Source organism: Theropithecus gelada, chromosome X (assembly GCF_003255815.1).
Source record: "Theropithecus gelada isolate Dixy chromosome X, Tgel_1.0, whole genome shotgun sequence".
NCBI lineage: Eukaryota > Metazoa > Chordata > Mammalia > Primates > Cercopithecidae > Theropithecus > Theropithecus gelada.
Genome location: NC_037689.1, coordinates 73,425,260 through 73,440,345, shown reverse-complemented (window position 1 = coordinate 73,440,345; position 15,086 = coordinate 73,425,260). Strand labels below are relative to the sequence as shown.

General features: G+C 40.4%; 1 protein-coding gene, 1 non-coding gene and 1 pseudogene across 3 annotated transcripts; 1 reads left to right on the top strand and 2 right to left on the bottom strand.

The window, feature by feature from the left end:
* Positions 1-333: 333 nt before the first annotated feature.
* On the top strand, positions 334-1,286 carry LOC112616208 (histone H3.3). Its single transcript, XM_025373214.1, has one exon. The coding sequence runs from the start codon at positions 351-353 to the stop codon at positions 759-761; it is 411 nt and encodes a 136-aa protein (XP_025228999.1). The 5' UTR covers positions 334-350; the 3' UTR covers positions 762-1,286.
* Positions 1,287-12,202: 10,916 nt separating this feature from the next.
* Positions 12,203-12,329, bottom strand: LOC112616776. Its single transcript, XR_003117790.1, has one exon. It is a non-coding gene; the product is annotated as a small nucleolar RNA ACA64 (small nucleolar RNA).
* A 1,809-nt stretch (positions 12,330-14,138) lies between these two features.
* On the bottom strand, positions 14,139-14,881 carry LOC112615771 (annotated as a pseudogene). The gene has a single exon (XR_003117464.1). The product of XR_003117464.1 is annotated as a cyclin-dependent kinase 2-associated protein 2 pseudogene (transcript).
* Between the last annotated feature and the right edge of the window lie 205 nt (positions 14,882-15,086).

The window sequence follows — 15,086 nt, the reverse complement described above, 5'->3', positions numbered from 1 at the left end:
GATGTGAATGCTGGTCAGCTGTGAGGCATGTCTGACACTTCTCCCTCACTTTTCATTATGGCTGAAACTAGTTTTTCAGGTTAACTTTGGAATGCCCCTAACCAAGAAGCAGGTCTGTTCAGATGGTTGAGGGGCTTAGAATTTTATTTTTGGTTGATATTCTCCCCTTTCTGGCCAAGATTTGCCAGAAGTTACATTGATGGCCACCAAACTTCTGTTTTGACCCATAGTATTACTAAGGCGGCGTGGCTGCCTGGCCCAGGTCCATCCTCTCCCTCAGTGGGAACCCTAGGGCCAAGGGACTTAGAGCCAAAAGATTTATAGCCAGTAAGTAAGGAGGTCTCCGTACCATGGCTCGTACGAAGCAGACTGCCCGCAAATCGACCGGTGGTAAAGCACCCAGGAAGCAACTGGCTACAAAAGCCGCTCGCAAGAGTGCGCCCTCTACTGGAGGGGTGAAGAAACCTCATCGTTACAGGCCTGGTACTGTGGCACTCCGTGAAATTAGACGTTATCAGAAGTCCACTGAACTTCTGATTCGCAAACTTCCCTTCCAGCGTCTGGTGCGAGAAATTGCTCAGGACTTTAAAACAGATCTGCGCTTCCAGAGCGCAGCTATTGGTGCTTTGCAGGAGGCAAGTGAGGCCTATCTGGTTGGCCTTTTTGAAGACACCAACCTGTGTGCTATCCATGCCAAACGTGTAACAATTATGCCAAAAGACATCCAGCTAGCACGGCGCATACGTGGAGAACGTGCTTAAGAATCCACTATGATGGGAAACATTTCATTCTAAAAAAAAAAAAAAAAAAAAAATTCTCTTCTTCCTGTTATTGGTAGTTCTGAACGTTAGAATTTTTTTTTCCATGGGGTCAAAAGGTACCTAAGTATATGATTGCGAGTGGAAAAATAGGGGACAGAAATCAGGTATTGGCAGTTTTTCCATTTTCATTTGTGTGTGAATTTTTAATATAAATGCAGAGGCGTAAAGCATTAATGCAAGTTAAAATGTTTCAGTGAACAAGTTTCAGCGGTTCAACTTTATAATACTTATAAATAAACCTGTTAAATTTTTCTGGACAATGCCAGCATTTGGATTTTTTTTAAAACAAGTAAATTTCTTATTGATGGCAACTAAATGGTGTTTGTAGCATTTTTATCATACAGTAGATTCCATTCATTCACTATACTTTTCTAACTGAGTTGTCCTACATGCAAGTACATGTTTTTAATGTTGTCTGTCTTCTGTGCTGTTCCTGTAAGTTTGCTATTAAAATACATTAAACTAAAAAAAAAAAAAAAAAAGATTTATAGCCAATTTAAATGTTCTAGGCCAAACAGGAATGGACATCAACAGGCATTTATTAACCCTTAAAATTTTGTATATAAAAGTCACCAAACAAAAAGTCAAATGTGAGGTTACAAAACTGACTTATCTACTTTTAACTTCTATATAGTGAGCTACTGTGGTCTTGGTTTTAGTTACAATGTAACAATTATCTGTACAAAACATAAGCCTTGTTAAAACTTTTTGGCTAAGGAGTTTAGAGACTTGTGCCACAACGCTTTTTGCCCTCTTTTAGCAATTTGTCCTAAGGTGGCTGATAATGTTTTTAAGTATATATCTATCTGGATAAATATCATAACTGGGACTATTATACCCAGTAGGCTTCATCACAGGTATCTTTATATCCTCTCAGTAATAATTTTCTTTTAATTCTACAGAAAGCAGAAAATTCTTTATGGTTCTGATGGATGAAATGGTGCCATGCATGTAATTATCCAGAAGACAAAGTCCCTTATTTTGCCAGCTGTGTAGGCATCCAGGTACCCATCCTTGATTTGCAGGGTCTGAATTAATTCTGTTCCTCAAAACTGGCCCTTATAATCTCACACACCCACTTCTTCTGGGATAGTCCCTGAGCCTAGAGGAAAGTTGTTTGTATAGGTTTAGCAGCAGGACATTTGCAGTGAAAAACTAACTGGATCCAGTGGGATTCAAAATGACAAAGATTTGCAGGCCTTTTCAAATCATCTCTAGTCTTCTGAATACATGATTCTGATTTTCTCAGAAGTAAAACTACGAGAAATAAATAACAATAGTTTGACAATAGAAAGAGAATGTGCGTGTCAGAACAGAAAAAGGAACCTATTCCATTAGGATGCCAACTAAAAACATGAAGAAAATTATACTGATACTCTTTAGAATATTATTGTAGCCCAGAAATAATTCATGATTCAATTTTCACTCAAAAACAAAATTCAAGGCTGTAGTCTAGTAAAAGGTGTTATAGTTTTCCTTTGAAACAATTTCTCTCCTCTAGTCCTCCTTTTCTACTAAGGAGAAATTACAGTAAGACCAATTTGTGTGTGAAATAAGTTTTAGGCTTATTATACTTGGCCTGATTATTTACACAAAGTGCAGCAAGAATTGTTTGACGATATAGGCTCTTTTCAAGTAGGCTTTGCTGAACTTTACCTAAAAATGTGTTATTCTAGTCAAAGCCTTGGAAAAATAACCAGAGTCTCCAATTGTCTTATTTTTTTTTTAAAAGACTCTTAGTAAACTTATGCAAATTATATTGTTATGAAATCAGAATATGCATGAACAGTTTCCAAATTTTGGAGACCTCAGATAGAGAGAAAGGTAAATTTGCTTGCAAAAACATACTTTACCCAATTGCTCTAAACTATAAATAACTAATAAATACATAAATAAATAAATAAAAATATTTTCATGACTCTCCTTTAACCAAATCAGCAGGCTTTCAAACAAAATGTTGTTTGTTCACCTTGGAACTGCCATTCACAAGCCAACCAGCTCTTGTCAGATGAGAGCTGTTTATCTGGCACTGAAAAATCTAGCAGCTATTCACATTGCTAGAGCCAGTCCTCAGGGAAAAAGAGGCTCGCTGCTAATGAATACCTCCTCCTTGCATCCCCAGATAGCATGATCCTATAAAAACCACATTCATTTTATCATGGCAATCTTAGGGGCACTATTATTTTTGTTAGCATAGGGGTAGCTTTAGTTAGTATTCCATAGCAAGGCAGTAAATATACCTTAAGTGGAAATTCTCTAGTCCAAACTTCCAGTAGTTATCATTGGAAAGTGCTCACAGGCATTTGTCATAAGCCCCAATAAACGCTTCACAAAGAGCTATCAAATGAAGGATTTGTCCTGACCAGCACTCTAGCTTCCACCCTATATTCTGTAGGCTCAGGCAATCTTACTAGTTCCCATTTAGTGTATCCAATGAACATTTCTCAAAGGTCAGATTTACATGCCTTCAGTTTTATGATACTAGATAGGGAAAACATCCCCTAGTGAGATACAATTCCCATTTTCACAGGAAATTTAGGTAAAGGAGTCACAACTACCTTACAGAAAGCCTGTTTAAGCATCTCAAATTTCATAATCCTATCAGTCTTTACATTTTTATGTTCTGGTCCCGGGAACTTTTCTTCTCTACTACCAGACCATTTGACCATTTCTGGTGGAAAAGGATTTGGGTTCCCAGCATGGAGTTGAGCCAAGAGACTCAAGCTCATTTGTCAATCTTTACCTTGACTCAACTCAGCTTTGCCCCCAGGTAATGTTAGCTTGCTCATTATACCTTTTCCCTTTTGTTTTTTTCTTAAATTCCTCCAACATGGGGCGAATGTAGGAAAGTGATGTGGGACCTTTTAATGTAGAGGGGACCCAGCAGGGACTCCCTTTGTTTCACCCAATCTTTGATAGTGTTGTAAAGACCTTTGCCGTAACTCCATCAATTTCCATTTCATTTCATTTCTTTTTTTTTTTTTTTTTTTTTGAGACGGAGTCTCGCTCTGTCGCCCAGGCTGGAGTGCAGTGGCGCAATCTCGGCTCACTGCAAGCTCCGCCTCCCGGGTTCACGCCATTCTCCTGCCTCAGCCTCCTGAGTAGCTGGGACTACAGGCGCCCGCCACCGCGCCCGGCTAATTTTTTGTATTTTTAGTAGAGACGGGGTTTCACTGTGGTCTCGATCTCCTGACCTTGTGATCCGCCCGCCTCGGCCTCCCAAAGTGCTGGGATTACAGGCGTGAGCCACCGCGCCCGGCCTCTCATTTCATTTCTTAATAAACATCTAACGATTTCCACCATTCTGGGATGAGTCCTTTGACTCCCTTTTGCCTTTCCCTTTTTTGTTGTTGTTAATTACTGTAATGTTCTATTAACATCTGTAAGACCCACGAAGGACAGAAAATTTGATAAGGCTTCTTAAACAGTTGTTTGATTCTGCAGACGTAATGTCATCCAGGGTGCCCATATAGAAGGGGCCCCCTTAACCACAGCTTTTACCATGATCTGGGTAATAGGCATATTCAGTGGAAACATATCTTAGTTATCATAAAGCCAGTCCCACATGGCTTGCATATAAGGAATATCAGCTACTTCATCTGGGATGCTCCACTTGGTATTTTATAGAGAGAGGTGGGAAATCCCCTTCTCAGGGTAAACAGACCTTAAGTGGCATTCATCCAATCCACTGGGCTGATTGTTCTCTCACAAATAACCTGCTCTTCATCTGGATCACATATAATCATCAGTGATTGTCTAATAGTAAGCTATGGGTTCTGTAACAACCCAAACATGCTCTTTCATTCTGTAGCATTTAAAATATAAGATACTACCCTTAAAGTAGTTATTTTTACATTCTATTAAAGGGTTCTCAGGAAGTGGATGACACAAAACTACAAAATGGAACAATTGCTTTACATTATACTCTATGGTTGGTTTTGCCCTTCCCTCACATTGACTATCTTGGTAACCACAGGTTTGAGAGTTACTTTCTGTTGCCCTGCATAATTCTGCCCTTGGGGTGCAGCTTTCAGGCTGGTGGTGTAAACTTAGACTGATTTAAATCTGAGCTCTCTTTAGCATCAAGGTCCAACTCAGTATTATTACTATCATTATTATTAGATAGAGTTTTGCTGTTGTTGCCCAGGCTGGAGTGCAATGGTGCAATCTCGGTTTACTGCAACTTCAGCCTCCTGGGTTCAAGCGATTCTCCTTCCTCAGCCTCCCAAGTAGCTGGGGTTACAGGCATGCACCACCACGCCTGGCTAATTTTGTGTTTTTTGTAGAGATGGCATTTCTTCCTGTTGGTCAGGCTGGTCTCAAACTCCCGACCTCAGGTGATCCGCCCACCTCGGCTTCCCAAAGTGCTGGGATTACAGTCATGAGTCGCTCCGCCCAGACTCAGCATTATTCTTTAATTTCATTTTACACTTTTACACTGTACAGATAATAATAACCAAGGAATCAAAGGTTTCTAATTTCCCACCTTTTGATTTTCTCTTTATTCATTTAGTTTTGTCTGTATGTGTGTGTGTGTGTATATATGTATGTGTGTGTGTATATATATGAATGTGTGTGTGTGTATATATATATTTTTTATTTATTTATTTTTTTTTGAGATGGAGTCTCACTGTCTCCCAGGCTGGAGTGCAGTGGCACGATCTTGGCTCACTGCAACCTCCACATCCCGGGTTCAAGTGATTCTCTTACCTCAGCCTCACAAGTCGCTGGGATTACAGATGCACGCCACCACACCTGGTTAATTTTTGTATTTTTAGTAGAGACGGACTTTCGCCATGTTGGTCAGGCTGGTCTTGAACTTCTGAACTCAGGCGATCTGCCTGCCTTGGCCTCCCAAAGCTCTGGGATTACAAGTGTGAGCCACAGCGCCCGGCTGCCTGTATATTTTTAGAAGTTTGGAATCGCCTCTAAACTAGAAAAAAAAACCCAAAAAACAACAAAAAAAACCCCTAGCCTCTAAACCAGCAAAAACCACATTCTTGTGTTTTATAAACTTCACCAAAATCACTTTTTACTCTCTTATTTTATCTCTTAGTAAACCAGATTCCCAGTGCAAAAAATTGAGGATTACTTAATTTAACATAACATGCTTTTTAAAATTTTAAACAACTGGAGAGAATTTTAAGATTAAATTTACCAAATTAATCTTACCAAATATTACTAAAGTCATGTGAACTAAAAGGCATCAGAGCTAGTTTTTATTAGCCTGATAAGTACTTACTTTTCTTTAAGCCAATTGATTAGAGCTCTTTCATATGGTTTGGTAGTGAAATATCACTTTCACATGATACATATAAGACATATAGACATAACAGACGTACAGAAAAAGGCAGATCTTATAACATTTTTACATCCCTGTTTTCAAAAATTCTCTCCCTTACTTCAGACTTAATTTTTTTTAAAAAAAAAAGCATTGCAGGAGCCAATAAAAGTTGAAGGAGTGATTTACTATCCCAGGCCTTCTCAAAAGGGAGAGCTGAGGCAGCAAGATGCAGTAGAAGTTGAACTTCTAAGGTATCAATCTAAAGAATTTAGAAAAATAACAAATTACAGAATTTTAAAATTAAAAACATCTTTCATTAAAATTAAGTCAGGCCCGGTGCAGTGGCTCACACCTGTAATCCCAGCACTGTGGGAGGCCAAGATGGACGGATCACGAGGTCATGAGTTCGAGAACAGCATGGCCAACAAGGTGAAACCCCGTCTCTACTAAAACTACAAACATTCTAAAACTACAAACATTAGCCAAGCGCTATGGCAGGCGCCTGTAATCCCAGCTGCTCGGGAGACTGAGGCAGGAGAATCACTTGAACCCCGGCGGCAGAGGTTGCAGTGAGCCAAGATCATGCCACTACACTCCAGCTTGGGCAACAGAGTGAGACTCCGTCTCAAAAAATAAAAATAAAAATAAATAAATAAATAAATAAGTCAATGTTTTTAAGAAAATCTTGTTCTAACCAATACTTGAGTTTTACATTAGTGTATTTTTAACATCAAATGCTAATTTCTAGGAAGACTGTTCTGTTGTCATTTTCCTTTAATTATAGCCAATTTAAGCACAAGACTTTTTTAATATATATTTTTTTGTGACTCTTGTTACAATTTACACAGAACATTTATGATGTGCTTGGACTATCTGTTTTGTCTTAAATATCCACCATTCTTAAACAACCAGTAATTTTATTTTGGGACAGAAATTTACCAGACAAGTTTCTCTCTTATACAAAGTCGTTTTTCTTTTCACCTTTCATACTAACAATACCTCTTTATTTCTATAACTTTACTTATTTATTTTTTATATTATTTTTTCGAGATAGAGCCTCACCCACCCTGTCACTCAGGTTGGAGTGCAATGGTGCGATCTTGGCTCTCTGCAACCTCCACCTTCTGGGTTCAAGTAATTCTCCTGCCTCAGCCTCCTAAGCAGCTGGGACTACAGCTGCGCACCACCAAGCCCAGCTAGTTTTTCTTTTTTGTATTTTCAGTAGAGATGAGGTTTCACCCTGTTGGTCAGGCTGGTCTCGAACTCCCACCTCAGTCTCCCGAGGTGCTGGGATTACAGGAGTGAGCCACCACATCTGGCCTATAACTTTCTTTAAATCTCTCTTACTTCCTGGTTCTTTTCACTGTGTTTTGTATGTAACCTTTAAATAACTTTTGAATTAGACAAAAATTATTTACCTTTTAATAGGAATACATTCTTTTAAAAAATGTGTTCCTATAAATTTATAATTTGGAAATTACCCAGACATTTAATAAATATCTATTAACATAGATTATATTACAAGTGTATTTATGAGTGTTTATTCCATTATATTTTCTTGACAAATTTATTTATTTTTAATGGTTTACCTAGATTATTTATGAAAACTGTGTTAGTCATTATTTAAAGTTATTTCCTTGTTAAATATTTTTATAGCCTATGAATTTCAGATTTTTACCTACATAAGAAACTTGAGGTGAAGTATATGGGTATTTTACCAATAATTCAGAAATTAGCTCTTTTCATTGAACCAACAATATTAATTGTCTTACTTACCAAAAATTACACAAGCAAAGATCATTCTGTTTGGGGCTATGTTTTTGGTTTTATAACCCTTATGACAAATTTTGACATTTTATAGTATTTGGCAAGTATAAGAATGAAACTGCTTCATCAATAAATGCAACTAAAAATGTTGACAATTCTTAAGACATTTCTAATATTACTTTACCAATAATATTATATTTGGCTTATTTATAGAAAATTTTACTTAAGTCACATGAACTTGAAAAGCATTTGGGATTATCACTTACTTAATTTATGAATACTCCTTAACTTTAATCCAGTTTGGTACCTTGTGGCCACAACACATAACAAAATACATGCATGTATACATAAACCCACACATACACACTCATACAAGGATCTCATATATTTTACTTCAGAACTCTAGCCATTATATATTAATACAAACTCATTGCTTTACAAAAACAAAAAATAAACACAAAGAAATAGTTGGATCCAAACAGTGGTTTTTACCTCAGTAGAAAAGTAACAACAGATTTATAGCAGGCAGAAAAAAAAATAGAGAAATAGAGAGCTTAGAAACTCTATAGCTGCAGGTTGATCTTTGGGCTTTGAATTTTTCCTGGATGTAATTTGCTCATCAGTTTAAAATGTGTACAGCAGACCATAATATGTAATCAACTGGAGTACTAAAAAACCTGAAATGCCCTCAAACTTTTCCATTTTACCCACACACTTGCAAGTAGAGGCACCATAATACCAATGGGTTACCAAAAAGAGGATCATTCTCCTTCTCTTTCTTCATTTTTATGTATTTATGTATGTATTTATTTTGAGATGGAGTCTTGCTCTGTCACCCAGGCTGGAGTGCAGTGGCATGATCTTGGCTCACTGCAACCTCTGCCTTTTGGGCTCAAGTGATTCTCCTTCCTCAGCCTCCTGAGTAGCTGGGACTACAAGCATGCACCACCACGCCCGGCTAATTTTTGTATATTTAGTAGAAACGGGGTTTCACCATGTTGGCCAGGCTTGTCTCGAACTCCTGACCTCAAGTGATCTTCCTGCCTCAGCCTCCCAAAGTGTTGGGATTACAGGTGTGAGCTACCATGCCCAGCCTCTTTCTTCATTCTTAGATTGTTTCTCACCTCTTTTTCTAAAAAAGAGGACCTGAGTTGTGGCCTACGGGGGTGTGTGTGTGTGTGTGTGTGTGTCTGTGTGTGTGTGTATGTGTCTGTGTCTGTCTGTGTGTGTTTGTGTGTATTAATGTGTTCTGATTGTGAGTGGGACTCCACAGTGTTTCACCACTGAGTCATTTCTGCCCTCTTACATGTTGCAATTTCTCTCACCAGAGGTCTATCACCTCCAAGAGCGCTCAGAATGCCTAGTGATCAGCTCTTATATGCATTTTCCGGACAAGGCCTTTTTAAACAAATTTTGTTGGTTCCTTGTAGGGCCACTTCACATTGTGGCGGGGGGGTAGGGGGGAGGGGGGGGGGGGGGGGGGGGGCCCCGCCCCACCCCCGGCGCGGGGGGGGCGGGGCGGTCAACCCTCAGACACTCCCACTCAGTCCCCAGTCACCCAGGGGTGCCGTTTGGCTGGGAGGGGCTAAATCCCCTTTCTTTTTGAAGCCAAGTAGCTCAGTCTCTCATTTGTCTATGCAAATTACAGTTCAGTTCCTCATGCAAATGTGCAGACAAACCAACTGACCTTAATTTCAGGTGGAAAAAACAATGGAGAAGACCCTTTGAAATGCACCTCTGAACTGGAAACCAAATGGGATACCCAAAAGGGGGATGCCTCTCTTTGTCTTTAGAAAAAGGCAATGGAGAAGACCTTTTAGAATGCACCTTCAAACTAGAATTAGGATGCTAAACAGCAACTTCCCAGGAGAAAATACTCAGCCCAGACCCCTTCCTGAAAACTATCCTCAGCCATCCCCTAACTTGGTAGCTCTCGCCTGCCATTACACACATCAAGGTCAAATTCTCGCAGTACAAGATAATCTCTGATTCCCCCAAACCCAAAGAGGTCAGTTAATGCAATACAAGACTTAAGAATCTACTCATGACTCTTGCAACTCCACAAAGAAAGCTGAACACCACCAAAGGGGCATGAATGGCACCTTTATTCTGAGTTCTTTAAGGTGTCTGAGTGTTAGAAGCCCTCTCTAGATTTTTAACTTTGTACTGAAGATGGCAAAATTGGAGGGAGGAATAGGGCAGAAGAAAAGTAATTGAAAGAACATTTTTTTTTTTTTAAAGAAAGGCAGTGAATGGAGAAACCAAGTACATGATTTGTTTTTGTTTTTGTTTTTATCCTACAGCTGTGAGGAATTTTAGCCAATTCGGAAGCCTTATTCCCCATAATTTGGAATTCTCATTTAGATTTGACCAAGTTGGGTAGAGTTGGCCAAATCCAATGGGAGAATAACCAAAACAAACAATGTAAGAAATGGTAAGAAATTAAAACCAGTTGGTTGTCAGTTTTAACATTTAGTCATTAAGGAGAACTTTCAAGACAGAAAAACTGAACTAAGCTGCTTATCTAGGAATGGGGCCCATGCATAAGACTGCTCTGTACTATTTTAGAAGCAGAAAAAACCTCAAACTCATCTTCCCTGTTGGCGGCGACCTGAAACTCCAGAGGGAGTTGCCTGCTTTCCATTGTTATGGAATCAGGAAAACTCACCTTCCTTGTTGGAAAAAAGTACAACTCCAGAAAAGAAGTCATACAACAAAATAAATCTCAGATTCTAACAAAATTTTGGGAGACCAGAGATTCTCTGTAGGAGGGCCTCCAAAGCCAGTAAATTTTTTCTATTAGATTGAGCAATAACGATAGCTCAAACTGTTACCAAGCATGGATAGGAGATTTGACAAAGGTCAGGGGAACCTCTACTCAGAGTTCCTTCATGGTTACCAGTTTGTAAAATAAAGAGTGTCTAAGACAAGTCTCTATCAATTTAGAAGCTTATTTTGCCAAAGTTAAGGACATGCCCATGATACAGTCTCAGGAGGTCCTGACGACGTGTGCACAAGGTGATTGGGCTACAACTGGTTTTATACATTTTAGGGAGACATAAAACATCGATCAATACTTGTAAAATGTACATTGGTTTTGTCTGGAAAGGTGGGACAACTGGAAGTCTGGGCTTTCAGGTGATAGGTGGATTAAAAGATTGCCTGATTGGCAATTGTTTGAAAGAGTTATTATATGAAGACCTGGAATCAACAGAAAGGAGTGTCTGCATTATAATAAGGGGTTGTGGAGACCAAGGTTTTATCATGTAGATGAAGCCCCCAGGTAGCACACTTCAGAGAAAATAGATTGTAAATGTTTTTTTTTTAAATTAGACTTAAAGAGTCTGTTCTATCATTCTTTTTTTTGTTTTTTTTTTTGTTTTTTTTTTTTTGTTTTTTTTTTTTTTTGAGACAGAGTCTCGCTCTGTCGCCCAGGCTGGAGTGCAGTGGCGCAATCTCGGCTCACTGCAAGCTCCGCCTCCCGGGTTCACGCCATTCTCCTGCCTCAGCCTCCTGAGTAGCTGGGACTACAGGCGCCCGCCACCGCGCCTGGCTAATTTTTTTGTATTTTTAGTAGAAACGGGGTTTCACCGTGGTCTCGATCTCCTGACCTTGTGATCCGCCCGCCTCGGCCTCCCAAAGTGCTGGGATTACAGGCGTGAGCCACCGCGCCCGGTCCCCTGTTCTATCATTCTTAAGGTCTTTTGTTGATGTGTATGCTGGTCAGCTGTGAGTCATGTCTTACACACCTCCCTCACTTCCCATCATGACCAAAACCAGTTTATCAGGTTGATTTTGGAATGCCTTCAGCTAAGAACAGGGGTCTGGTTAGATAGTTGGGGGGCTTAGAACTTTATTTTTGGTTTACACTTTTTCTTTTATTTTTTAATTTGTGTGAGTACAGAGTAGGTATACATATATATTTATGGAGTACATGAGATGTTTTCATATAGGCATTAAATGTAAAATAATCACAGCATGAAGAATGGGGCATCCATTTTCTCAAGCACTTATCTTTTGAGTTATAAACAATCCAATTACATCCATGAAGTTATTTTAAACTGTACAGTTAACTTATTATTGACTATAGTCACCCTGTTGTGTTATCAAATAGTAGGTTTTATCCATTTTTTTCAATTTTTTCTTTTAGACAAACAGTTTTATTCGAAAAACAGAGCCAGCTGAGTCTCCCCCTTTCCACAGACCTGGCAGGGTTGGGCTCAGGTGTGAGAGGATCAGTTTCCTGCAGAGAGAAGACAGGTTTAGGGGTTGAAGGCCAGACCCAGGGGCTAGACCACATGAGTGGCCACACTGGGGCAGAGGCCACAGTGCCCATCAGGGCCTGGGTTCCACAGCTGCACATGGGGCAGTGCACAATAAGCTGAGGCCCCTGGAGGCTCTGGGTGCCAAATCTCACCCATGGCCATGGCCAAAGCTGGGGGTGATATTCAACCAATGCCAGTGACCCCAACCACTAGTGGGATGTGTGTGTCCAACACTGCTGGACCTACCCGGGCAGAGAGACCATTCTTTTATTTTTGTTTTTTGGTACTCATTAACAATTCTCACCTCCCTGCTAGCCCCCCACTACACTTCCCAGCCTCTGGTAACCATTCTTCTACTGTCTATGTCCATGAAATCTATTTTTTTTTTAACTTTTAGATCCCACAAATTAGTAAGAACATGTGAAGTTTGTCTTTATGTGCCTGGCTTATTTCATTAACATAATAATATTCAGTTTCATCCACGCTGTTACAAATTACATGATCTCATTTTTTTATGGTTGAATAGTACTCCATTGTGTATATGTATCACATTTTCCTTATCCATTCATCTATTGGTGGACATTTAGGTTGCTTCCAAATCTTAGCTATTTTAAAAAGTGCTGCAACAAACATAAGAGTGCAGATGTCTCTTCAATATATATATTTATTTTTTGGGTGGGGGTATATACCCGCAGTGGGGCTGTTGGATCATATGGTACCTCAAGTTTTAGTTTTGAACACTCTCCAAACTGTTCTTCATAGTGGTTGTACATTTCCATTCCAAATGTAAATGTAAATTTCCATTTCCACCAATGGTGTACAAGGGTTCCCTTTTCTCCACATCCTCGTGAGCATTTTCTATTGCCTGACTTTTGGATAAAAGCCATTTTATCTGGGGTAAGATGATATCTCATTGTAGTTTTGATTCACATTTTTCTGATGATCCATGATGTTAAGCACATTTTCATGTCTGTTTGCCATTTGTATGTTTTCTTTGAGAAATGTCTATTCAAATCTTTTGTACTTTTTTTTTTTTTGAGATAGTGTTTTACTCCTGTCTCCCATGCTGGAGTGCAATAGCATAATCTCGACTCACTGAAACCTCCACCTCCCAGGCTCAAGCAATTCTCCTGCCTCAGCCTCCTGAGCAGCTGGGACTACAGGTGTGTGCCACCATGCCTGGCTAATGTTTGTATTTTTTGTAGAGAGGGGGTCTCACTATGTTGCCCAGGCTGGGCTCAAACTCCTGAGCTCAAGTGATCCACCTTCTTCCTTTCCAATTTTGATGCCTTTTACATCTTTCTCTTGTTTGATTGCTTTTACTAGGAGTTCCAGTATTATGTTGAATAACAGTGGTGAAAATGGTATTATTGTCATGTTTAGATCTTAGAGAAAAGCCTTTCAGTTTTTCTCTATTCAGTAGGATACTAGCTGTGGGTCTGTCATATATGGCTTTTATTATGTTGACATTTATTTCTTCTATTCCTAGTTTTCGAGGGTTTTTATCATGAAGGGATGTTGAATTTTATCAATGTTTTTCAGGATCAATTAAAATGATCAGATTGTTTTTATCCTTCATTCTATTGATATGATGTATCACACTGATTGGTTTGCACATATTTAACTCTCCTTGCATCCCAGGAATAAATGGTACTGGTCATGATCAATTATCTTTCTAATTTATTGTTGAAATCAGTTTGTTAGTATTTTGTTGAGGATTTTTGCATTAATATTCATCAGAGATATTAGCCTGTAGTTTCCTTTTTATGATGTGTCTTCGTCTGGTTTTGGTATCAGGGTACTACTGGCCTTGCAGAATGAGTTTGGAAGTGTTCCCTTGTGCTCTATTTTTTAAAAACTGGTTTGAGTAGTATTGGTATTAGTTTGGCCTTATTGGTATTAGTTAGAAGTTTGGCAGAATTCAGCATGATAAAAGAGTCACTACGGCTCAGGACACAAGGCAGTGAGGTGCCAGGCCTGAGCCCCTGCTGGGGGAGAAGGAGGCTCGGGACAAAGTGAGAGAACGGCTGGGAAGGGCTGAGCGGTGGGGACCACAGAAAGTTCCGGGGGGCAACACTGTTGGCAGGTCATGGGTGGGACTCATGGGGACCTCGCTGCTAACTCTTGTTGTGGGGGGATGTCCTTAGTGCTGCCACCTGGAGTGAGAGCCGCTCCTTGGTTCCTGGAGGGGACCCACCAAGGGACACAGGACAGGAAGCCCAGGATGGTTAATGCAACTCGGGATGAAGGCCAGGGAGAAGCGGGTGCTCTGCAGTGGCCGGGAAAGGTCCAGACGCTGAGGCCGAGGCGCTTCCTGTTACGTGCGGGCGTTCCGCTCTGTCTCTGCCTGGCACTCTCTGACTAGGGCCCGAGCATGGATGATACCTCTCTTCAGGCGCTCCATGGCGCTCTTGCTGCCAGCATAGGTGGGCCGGATCTCTTTGCCCATCTCCTCTATGACTGACAGCAGGTCCGTGTAGGTGCTGTGGGAGCCCTGGGCGCCGGGTGGCTTCATCGCCTGCACGTAGCCTGCACGTAGCCCATGGAAGGCGGTCCAAAGTCGTTAAACAGCGGTCTAAAAGGAGCGGCGGCTCCTGGCACTGAGCCCGACGGCGACGGGAACCTTCCTGTAGGGATCGGGGTGCCCGGCCCAGGGGTGCTGGAGCCAAGGGTGCTGCTGGGGGCAGGAGCGATGGGTTTGTAGGACATCCCCAACTCCTGGGCGCGGCGGACGCCAGCCGGCCGCTCCTCCGGGATTGGCTGCGGGGCCGCTCAGCCGCGCTCTGATTACTTTTCAATTTTTATATTCTGGACTTTTAAGTGTATTTTTAACAGTAAACATGTTTGTCCTTTTAATATAAAAATAAGTATTTCAACACTATCACAAAAACAGAAAAATCTCACCACTCAGAAAGAACCACTCAGTATTTTGTCACATTTCTTTCCAAC